Genomic DNA, 11014 nt, shown 5'->3' on the forward strand with positions numbered 1-11014 from the left:
ACGATAGTGGTTTGACGATGTCCATCCCCCATTTCATGAACGGCCACAGAGACAAAATCGAGTATAGCGGTTCTGCTGGTTGATGTATCAGCAGTGCGTAGCATTGACACTTATCGCATTTTTGTACGAAAGTTTTGTCATCTTGTTCCATTCGGGGCCAATAATATCCTGCCTTTTCCAGTTTTAGCACTAAAGAATCTGTGCTCGAATGGTTTCCGCGTATCCCTCCGTGGACTTCTCGCATAACATAATTAGTTTCGGATGCCCCCAAGTATCGGGCCAGCGGGCCTTGGAAAGATTTTCTGTATAGTTGGCCTCCTTTGAAGCTATATCGTGCTGCTTTGGCGTGCAGAACCCGAGACGTCTTGGAGTATTCGGGCAACGTCCCGTGCTCAAGATTATGGATGATCTCATTCCTCCAGTCCCAGACCAAATTAGTCGTATTTACCTCATAGTAGCTATCTGCATCCAGGACAGAGTGCATCAGTTGTACTACCATTTCAGACTCTGCCCTTCATTTTTGTTGATGAACCAAGGTTAGCTAGTGCATCTGCTTCTGCATTTTCTTCCCTTAGGATATGAGTAATCAACCACTCCCGAAATCGAGCCACTAGAGCCTGGACCTTTACCATGAATTGTTGCATGAGCTCCTCTTTGGTTACAAAGATCCCATAGACCTGATTTACCACTAGTTGTGAGTCGCACTTGATTTCTATGACCTCAGAATCTAGCACCCCCGCCAATTCGAGTCCTGCAATCAAAGCCTCATACTCTGCTTCATTGTTAGTTAAAGGGATCGTTCTGATGGCTTGCCTTAGGGTTTCTCCCGAAGGCGTGATTAATACTATGCTAAGCTCAAACCCTTTTACGTTGGAGGATCCGTCCGTAAAATAAGGTACAAACTCCTGATGTCGATTCTGACACCACTACTGCCTCTTTGGTTTCTAGAGGCAGAAATCCCGGACTGAAGTTGGCCACAAAGTCAGCCAAGACTTGTGACTTAATCGCAGTCCTTGGTTTATATTCTATGTCGAATTCAATCATTTTGATGACCCATTTGGCCAACCTACCCAAGAGTTCGGGTTTGTGAAGGATGTTCCGCAGAGGAAATGTGGTCACCACGGCTATCAGGTGACATTGAAAGTAGGGCCTCAGCTTCCGAGCGGCGACTACGAGAGCTAAGGCCAACTTCTATAAATGCGGGTAGCGAGTTTTTTCTCCCGTTAAAATTTTATTAACGTAATAAATAGGAGAATGCGTACCTTCATCCTCACGGACTAAAACTGCACTTATCGCTACTTCTGAGACTGCAAGGTAGACCAACAATGTTTCACCTTCCTTTGATTTTGAAAGTAACAGAGGGCTTGACAAGTACCTTTTCAAATCTCTCAAAGCCTACTAGCACTCTGGGGTCCATTCGAAGTTATTTTTCTTTTTTCAGTAGTGCAAAGAAACGGAGGCATTTTTCTGACGACCGGTAAATGAACCCGCTCAAAGCGGCCAATCTCCCCGTGAGCCTTTGGACTTCCTTCACGCTTGACACCTGGTCCGGGATGTCTTCCATGGCCTTGATCTTATCGGGGTTTACCTCATCCCCCTGTGTGATACCAAAAATCCTAGGAACTTGCCAGAGCTAACCCCGAACACGCATTTCTCGGGTTAAGCTTCATGTTATGCTTCCTTAGGATGTCAAAGGTTTCTTGCAGATGCTTAAGGTGGTCACCTGCGTTCAAAGACTTAACGAGCATATCGTCTATATAAACTTCCATAGTTTTTCCTATTTGTTTTTCAAACATCTTGTTTACGAGCCACTGATAAGTGGCTTCGGCGTTCTTCAACCCAAAGGGCATCACATTATAGCAATATGTGCCGAAATTTGTTATGAACGAAGTCTTTTCCTGATCCTTCGGGTTCATCTTAATTTGATTGTTCCCAAAATAAGCATCGAGAAAACTCATTAACTCGTGCCCGTCTGTTGCATCGATCATTTGATCGATATTTGGCAGTGGGAATGAGTCTTTCGGGCACGCCTTATTCAAGTCCTTATAATCTACGCACATGCAATATTTATTGTTCTTCTTAGGAACTACGACTACATTAGCTAGCCAGTCTGGATACTTTACCTCTCGGATTGAACCGATATCAAGTAAGCGAGTTACCTCTTCTTTGACGAATTTATTCCTGGCCTCCGCAATAGTGCATTTCTTTTGTGTTACTGGAGGGATGTTGAGATCCAAACTAAGCTTGTGTACGACTACCTCCGTCGGGATACGTGTCATATTTGCATGCGACCACGCAAAAGAATCGGCATTAGATTTAAGAAATTCAATAAAGCCAGACCTGAACTCGGGGTGCAGTCCTGTCCCTAGTGGAATTTCCTTTCTAAGAAATATGAACAATGCAACTTGCTCGAGCTCTTCTGCGGTGGATTTTGTTGCATTCGTATCTTCTGGCACCAGGAAATACCTTGGTACCTGATAAGATTCCAACGCCTCTACCCCTGGCTAACTTCATTTGATTCGGGAGTGGGCGCCAGTTCCTGTAGTTGCTATACCGCGTGTTCCTTTCCTTTGCTACTGGAGACCGAAATCGCATTCATCTCCCTTGTCGTTGGTTGGTCGCCCCTTATCTGTTTAACTCCTTCGGGCACTGGGAATTTCAGCAACTGATGATACATTGATGGTACAACCCTCATCTCGTGCAACCAGGGTCTTCCCAGAATAATATTACATCCCATATCACCATTTACCACTTCAAAAAGAGTCGTTTTCATCACTCCTTCGGCGTTCGAGGGAAACAAAATCTCTCCTCGGGTTGTCACGCTCGCGAGGTTGAATCTGGCGAGGAGTTTTGTGGCCAGAATGATGCTTCCGATGATTTTAGCTTGCTCCAGTACTCTCCATTGTATGATATTGGCCGAACATCCTAGATCCACTAGAACACGTTTAATTTTAAAGTATAGCACATTTAAAGAAATTACCAGTGCGTCGTAGCAGCAGTCCGTCTGTGTCCTCTTCCGTGAAACTGATGTCGTCTTCGTCAACTTCCCGGAGTCTCTTGCTATGGGTTATTAATACTTTCGTCTTTTTTGCTGCCGAAAAGGTGACCCCATTAATCTCGTTCCCCCCCACCCCCGAAGATCATGTTAATCGTCTGGCGCGGGAGATCTTCCCCAGCTTTCGAGGGTTCCGTGTTATCCCGGTTGCGACCGTAATTGTTCTTCGCCCGGTCACTTAAGAATTCCCTGAGATGACCATTCTTTAATAGTGTCGCCACTTCTTCCTGGAGATGTCGGCAATGCCCAGTCCGGTGGCCATTCTTCCTGTGGTATCCACACCATAAGTTGGGATCCCTCTGGCTGGGATCAGATCTTATCGGCTTCGAAAACCGTACTTCTTTGATGTTTCTCATAGTTGATACCAACTCTACTACACTGACATTGAAATTGTATTCTTATAGCCTGGGGTAGGAAGGATCCCACGTACCTGGCGCATCTTTTTCCTGCAAAGATCTATTGTTCCGACTGCATTAGTCCTTCTGCAGATAGCGAACCTGTCTGCTGACCGGAAGCCTCTGCCGCGGCCTTCGGTCCATTTATATGGCAACAATCGGCCCCTCGAAGATGGTCTGTCCGTGTCGAAATCGTCTTTTGATTTTTCTTTGTTCTTCTTCTGTCCCTTTGCCGACGACGGGAAACCAACCTGATCCTCTGTGATTCTTATCTTTTACTCCTACCGGTTGTGGACATCTGCCCAAGTAGTTGCTTGGAACTCAAGCAAGCTTCCCTTCAGTTTCAAGGAAGCGCCCGAACTTCTCGTATTCAGTCCCTTGGTAAATGCTTCAGACTCCCATTCATCCGGAACAGTCGGGAGCCACATCCTCTCCTTTTGGAACAGGGTAACGAACTCTCGCAGCAACTCGGATTCTCCTTGTGTAATTCTAAATATGTCGGCCTTTCGGGCCCCGACATGAGCCTTAATAAAAGAATCCGTGAGCATCTCAAATGAATCTATGGAATACTTGGGTAATAGTGAATACCACGTCAAGGCCTCCCTCGTGAGAGTCTCTTCAAATTTTTTCAGCAAAACAGATTCAATCTTGTGAGGAGCTAAATCATTCACCTTCATCACCGTTGTATAGGTGGTAATATGCTCCTGAGGGTCTGAAGTTCCATCATACTTTGGCACGTCGGGCATTTTAAACCGCTTCGAGATTAATTCTGGTGCCACACCTGGTTTGTACAACAACTGAGTATACTTCTTTGAGTCCGGTCCTTCCAGCACCGGTGGTGCTCCAGGAGTTTGGTCCATGCGGGCATTCACTTCTCTTATAAACCGCAAAAGTTTATTCTTGAAGGGATCGTTTTCGTTATTGGGGTCAGATTCACTCCATAGCTCCATCAGAACCAACCTCGCCCCTCGGGGTGTTGTTGTCGAACCTCTGCGTTGTTTGATTTCGGGGAGCGCTCGGAAGAACTGGATCTCGCCTATTCGCATTATTGGAAGCTCTCGATAACGCCTGCTTCAATTCCGTCATAACCTTATCCTGTCGTGTGAGGTGGCCTAGAATGATCGCTTGTTGATTTTGTAGGACCCTTACCGCATCAACAACATGCTCCTCTTCAGCATCATCAGGAGTTGTCTCCCGAACATGTTGCAGGTACTGCCTGTCATGGGCCGGCGTGGCATCGTTCTCCTCATTGTGAGTGTCACTGATTGAATCCTCGAAATGAGGCTGGTCTCCTCAAACCTCAGGATTGCGTGTGTTGTTAACACCGTTATCTGCCATTTCTTATGATTTTTTCTAAGATAAATAATCAAAACACGTTAGTAAAAGAGGCAAGGATCAACTTAATTACACGACTGTCTAGGCCCCAAGGTGGGCGCCAAACTGTTTGTCGTAAAACGTTACAGTTGAATTTAGATGTGGTTTCTAGACAAGTGAATTAATTCAATCCTGAAATAATAAAATAATTGAAAAATATGTAACATTTAGCCTTGATATGAAGACGAAATAGCAGAAATAATGATTCCGGTAGCGAGGTCTCCGGGCGCAACAATAATAAGAACAAAAAGTAAGAAGATCAAATTTTATACAGCTTTGAATAGATTATAGTATTAGTTTGCCAGAAATTTCGTGTCTTCTACAATGATAATAGAGCTCATTATTTATAGCTACGTCTAGGGAACAAGGTCCTAAGATCGTGCCGTTCTTTAATGTCAATTATGAGGGCTATTGATGAAAGTGTAACAGTGAGCATAAATGACAAATTCTTTGTAACGAGCAGTTTACTCAATGTTGTGGAATATTCTTTATTAATACCAACGGGTGGAGGGTATTTATTACCTCTTTATGAGTATCATTCCTTCCGACACCATATGAAATAATTGCCTTCGGTTCTACGTGTCATTCTTTTAAGCGGCCACATACCATAGTATATTTATCCTATACACATATATAGGAAATGAAATCTATTTTTACTTTTCAGCAATACCTCCCCCATTTCGGTCAAACTTAAGCAAGCAAAAAAGTTGTGGGTTTAGAATTCCTGTCGTTTCACTTCTTCTTTACTTACATCCTTATCGAACAAGGTAAACGTAGGCCATCTTTGTTTTAAAAGATGATACATAGCAACATATGAAAATATTAGGACAAAGAAAACAAGAAACGAAATCAGCTCATTTAATTCTGTTCATCATACTAAAAACATGACAATCTCTGTATATACTATTGGATCAAAAGATATTCTCCTCCAAAAAGAATAGAAGAAGACCTACATGTTTAGACAATAAAATGATATTGTTGGAGTTATTGGCCTATAAAAGAGACCTACATATTAATGACCATCAATTAACTTAAGCACATACCGGTACAAAAGGAATTATACAGCAAAGGAACAACATTTGCCTGTAAAATCTACCTAAATATCTTTAAGCATAAATCCCCAAAGGAAACCTGCTTCCAAAGGCTTCCTCCATATTTCCAGAGTCTCCCGTGCTTAGTTCAAACATGTATATGACTTCACTGATTGTTAATTAGTTATTGCAAATTAATTAACAAAACTATTCCTGTAACAAATAAATAATAAACCAGAAAATGAGAATCCTTCGATCAATATACTCCGATTTACTTTCCACATTGTCTACTTACGGCCCTTGATTTGAATGGGATAGGTGCAAGAGAAGAAGTAGGGGAGGGAGTCAAATGGGATAGGTGCGATGAGGTGGCATGCAATGTGGCATCCACCTCAACGATATGACAGGCCATGTGGGATAATTTTGCCATGGTGGAGGATCCTAACAGCAAAGAGGTATTTTTGCACTAGTTTTTGACATTAGGGGCTATGGTGGACCAATAGTATAATGAAGGTGGACCAATAGTATAACATTTTCAAATAGTAGGGGGCATATTTGACCCTTTTCAGTTACTAAAATACTCACGTCATGTTCTTACAAAAGTAAGTTTTGGAAGCATTAATAATACTCAGGAAAAAAAAAAAGGCATTTTAGTCTTTACTGCCCTTCATCAACGCCAATACAAGTCCCATCATTCCAATGTCAAGAGAATATGACAGAGATCATCGTTTGAAGCTCACATAATCAAAGAATACACAGATTTGGCATCAATAATTGGGGCTTCGATATAACAGAAAAGTGATGATCGCTCAGGTTTCTTTCTTCTAATAAATCAAAGGTCTCCTTTCACACAAAATCGCAAACACTATAAAAGAGGAAAGACGCACACAATAGAGAGAGTTGACACGGAAAATCACAAAAAAAGGAAAGAACAAAAAAACATGTAACAACTCTTTCAATTGACAAAATGATTTAATATACAATACAAGGAGAACTCTGGAGAAACCAGCAGAAAAAACCAATAACCTCACAAGTTAACACACAAATCAGTACTACAAAAAAGTGTGTCATCCTTAGCTCTTTGATTTCGAGTGCTTAACAAGCCAATCAATGACTGAGTCAATATTGGTGGAATTCTTGCACGAGATCATATAGCAGCACACTTCTCTATCAGTTATTGATTTCAATCCCCTGCAAAACAACATAATATTCTTTAAGATAACTCCATATAGAAATATTTAACGCAATAACTCCATATAGAAATATTTAACGCTTTGTGATTTGGGTCTAAAAGAATAGGACCCCATCTTTTTTGCAACTAGATATGAAGAGGAGGACATGCAGAGGTATTTGCATCCCCTACCAAAAGCTTTTTCTAAACCATGTGAGATCTCTTTTGCGTCCTTTCCAATTTTATGGATCTGAACTGAAAGATTAAACTTTTCCCTCCCTTCCACAAACCAACCATAATGTAAACTATGGCCGTACAGGCCACCAATCACACGCGCGTAATTTTCAGCACTTACATCTGGTCGGTCAAAGCCTGCTTGGACTGGGCACCAGGCTTGTCAATCTTGTTCCCCAATACAAGCAATGGAATACCACTCAGCGATGGCTTGCTAAGCAGATCATGGAGTTCACTACTTGAAATGCTGAGGTTATCAGGATCAGCAGCATCAACAACATAACTGCAGGGACGTGCATTTAAAGAATTCAGAAACAAAATAACTCAAGGCTATAATATAAAAACTCTTATATGCGTAAATACACTTGAATGCGGACATTATTTAGCATCATTCGTTTATAATACACGGAGACGGTCAAGATCAAGGAATTCCACCTATCCAAGGCATAAAAACATAGATCTGTCAAGCGCCAGATCGGATAACTTGGTCAGGCAAACCATGAGCTTCCATAAATTGTTCATTTATAAACCATGAAGAAAACGAAATCCATCTCAATTCATAAGAACATCCACTATTTACCATGTGTTGTCTTCTAATACTTCAATAGTACTATTATCCTACGCAAACTCGTAAAGCACTCAAGATAGCTGACAAAGAAGTGAGCGTACTAATAAAAGCAAAGGTCATAACTGAGTGTATAAATGGATTCATCTAGATCTATCTGTTAAAGTAATTCAAATAAGCTGGAAGGCAGATGCATACACTATAGCAGAAACTGCACGACAGTATCTCTCCCACATGCTGCGGAATCTGGGTTGACCTCCAAGGTCCCACAATTTTATAGTCACATTTCCTTTAGTCACTTTGCGCATGTTAAATCCCACCTGAGTACCAAAAAAAAGTTCTTATAATTATGAAAAATCACTTTGAAGTAGTTAGCAGAATTGCCTAAAAACTAAAAACTAGTATGAGATGCTTTAGGATGAAAACTTACTGTTGGTATCATGTCTTCACTGTATCCACCAGTCTAAGAATGAGAAGAGAGGAACAAACCCATTAAGGTGTCAGATCCCATTGGTTATATGGAAGCAGAAGTAAGTGAAACCATAATGATGAGCTGGCACTAGAAGGTTAACTAGTAATTTACTTACAGCAATAACATTCACAAGAGATGTTTTTCCCGCATTTTGTAATCCTATCAATGAAAGCTCCATTTCCTGCTTAAAGAAGAGGCTGAAGGAACAAGCAAGTTTTGACATGAGGAATCATTTCATAAGAGCCAAAGGAAGCATAGTGATCAGCACAAGTGCATTTATAATATCGAAATTCCTATATGTATTATACTTTTAAATCCACCTCAGAAAGAAGATAGCAATGTGTTTCAACAATCAAGTTCCAAACTCAGAAATAACAGAGACACAACAACATAATTGAAAGACCTTATACTATTAGCACCTACAATGTCTAAAGTACAGAGCATGGTGGGATAACACAAAACAGAAGCGGATGGGCAACTGTCAGATTTTAGTTTCCGGTCTATTCATTTCCCGAACAACCCCAGTTGAGACGCAGGAGAAATTTTTGCATATGATGGAAGCTCAAGGGGAAGTATTAACTGCCAAATAAACAAAAGCAAAAAGGGCACTGAAAATTTACTTTACAAATTGTTGTTGTTACCTTTCACAAAAGACATTCACTTTACAAATTGTTTCACCATTCAGTATCTAGTCCTTTTAAGAATATGAAAGGCATTTCCAACAACATAATTAGGAAATAGACCCTCTCGCGCGCTAACATATATACTTTATTTTTTCTGATAAGAGGTAGTCATCACTGACCAGGCAAAGAATCTGTATAGAGCAGTGACTCCCAAGGAAGAAACTAATCATTTTGCGAAAAAGGTAGAGAGATCAAAAGCTGTAAGAATTTCGAGGATTTGGGTGGAAAATTCAAATAAGAGAAGAAGGGAAATGGTTCAGCCAAATCTGAAAAGTAAATAAACCAAAAGGATACAATGGCAAAAGGTTTAAATTCTCAAAACCTTGTCAAGAACAAAGAGAGAAAAATATAAGAGACCATCTAAGGACACAGAAACATGATTTCAGCTGGCACGGGAACCTTGGAAGAGAAGATATGAAATCCCTTCTTATAGTAGCAAAAGATATACAAATTTTCAACAGCAAAAGTACCAGATTCATCCTAAAACGCTCACTTGTACCGAAGGACAGGACAGATTTCTTGTCGTTTCAAACTAGAAAATATCCTTGCACTGTTTAAAAAATAAATCTTTAGTGTTCGTTTCCATGCCTTGGTGGGAGGTGCAGTAGTGAAGTACAATAGAGAGGTTTAGTAACCTCAAGAGTAACTCTTTCAGGACTGGATGAAGAGGCTCAGATATGACAACTCTAAGGATAGAATTGAGAAAAAAGAACATCTTTTTATAGACAGTTCAACATCTCATAGCCAGATAGCTTCAAAAACCAAAACCATGTTATGCTCATATCTGATAAACAGACTGAATGTTTGCTGCCATTGATCTCCCACTCCAATTTCTTTTGAACGAGATGAAGTCAGTGACATAAACTTCTATGATATATGGGAGTATGATGATTACTATTATACTCATTAAGCAAACAAAACAAAACAAAAAGATGCAGAAATCATATCCTCCCTTTCCAAGTTCCAGGCAGGGGCGGATTTATAGAAATCATAGGACCAGGCAGGCACAGATTTATAGGTTTGTTATGGGGCACGTGAACCCATGGTCTTTTCGTTAAACTAGGTATTTTATGTATGTATTTTTTAAAATTCGTCTAATATTATCTGTTGGGACTCATGCTAATGCTACACAAAGACTGAATGGTGCACTTGATTGAATACTTAATTATTTACTCAAAGGAACAAGGATCAATTCTCACTTAGTATTTTTTTTTCTCCTTTCTTTAGTGGTGCATCAGAGTCATTAATCAACCGTTCAACAGATAACACACCCAAATACGAAAAAAGAAACAAACAAAAGGAAGACAGATCGTACATCACAGCACAAATTCATATACCTTTAGCAATAATATCCCTATATTTCTTTATTTATTTATTCTCAAATCCATAAGTCAACAACGGCATATTAACAAGCCTCAATCTCAAATTAATTTTGATAGATTATAAGGATCCTATTTACCTTTATTATCTGTATGTCCTTTCTCCAAGACATTATACTTTGAAAAGCTCATTATACAAAAATAAATTAAGAAAAGGAAATATACCTTCGAAGCCAATTGAGAAAAGCTTCCCAGATACCCATGGCTGATGTGAGGAATCGGAAACGAAAGAAAAGAGAGAGATCTGTATAATAGTATAAGAATATCAGTATAAAGAATAAAGATCCCTCTCAGACATATCACAAATATCCTTTGGGTAACTTCTTTTCCCTCGCTGCTGTTTATCGTATATGCGTACAAATATCAAATCACTCATAGGAGATACGGGACGAAATTATTATGGTTGGAGACAAATATTGGTAATATTTAGCCCTTGAATCTACGTAGATTTACTAAATAGCCATTGCTATTGGCAGCTAAATTTCGCTGTCAGATGAGTGCTGGGCCAATCCAGCTCATTGTATAAATTGGCCACTCAAGAATAATGAATCATACTCACTAAGAGAAGCGCGTGGCATTCACGATCAACGAAAATCTAAATCCATAGGCGAGGGGTGGTGCTTTATGGATGATTACTGGACGGTGGGCAGCCCCC

General features: G+C 40.3%; 1 protein-coding gene across 1 annotated transcript; it reads right to left on the bottom strand.

Moving 5' to 3' along the window:
• Positions 1-6643: 6643 nt before the first annotated feature.
• Positions 6644-10755, bottom strand: LOC109239677 (ADP-ribosylation factor-like protein 8a). The gene is made up of 6 exons (XM_019406265.1): positions 10525-10755; positions 8413-8494; positions 8256-8288; positions 8024-8145; positions 7382-7543; positions 6644-7046 (listed from the first exon to the last, which is right to left on the bottom strand). Exons 1-6 carry the CDS (start codon positions 10560-10562, stop codon positions 6929-6931), a joined length of 555 nt encoding a protein of 184 aa, XP_019261810.1. The 5' UTR covers positions 10563-10755; the 3' UTR covers positions 6644-6928.
• Positions 10756-11014: the final 259 nt, after the last annotated feature.

The sequence above is a fragment of the Nicotiana attenuata genome, unplaced genomic scaffold, assembly GCF_001879085.1.
Source record: "Nicotiana attenuata strain UT unplaced genomic scaffold, NIATTr2, whole genome shotgun sequence".
Taxonomy (NCBI): domain Eukaryota; kingdom Viridiplantae; phylum Streptophyta; class Magnoliopsida; order Solanales; family Solanaceae; genus Nicotiana; species Nicotiana attenuata.

Bases quoted from the DNA above. Each gene is read 5' to 3' on its own strand.
- LOC109239677 (XM_019406265.1), bottom strand. From the start codon at position 10,562: ATGGGTATCTGGGAAGCTTTTCTCAATTGGCTTCGAAG. The intron at 8,289-8,412 runs GTAAGTAAATTA...TCTCATTCTTAG, and splicing joins CTCTTGTGAATGTTATTGCT to ACTGGTGGATACAGTGAAGA. The intron at 7,047-7,381 runs GTAAGTGCTGAA...GTTGTTTTGCAG, and splicing joins CAGGCTTTGACCGACCAGAT to GGGATTGAAATCAATAACTG.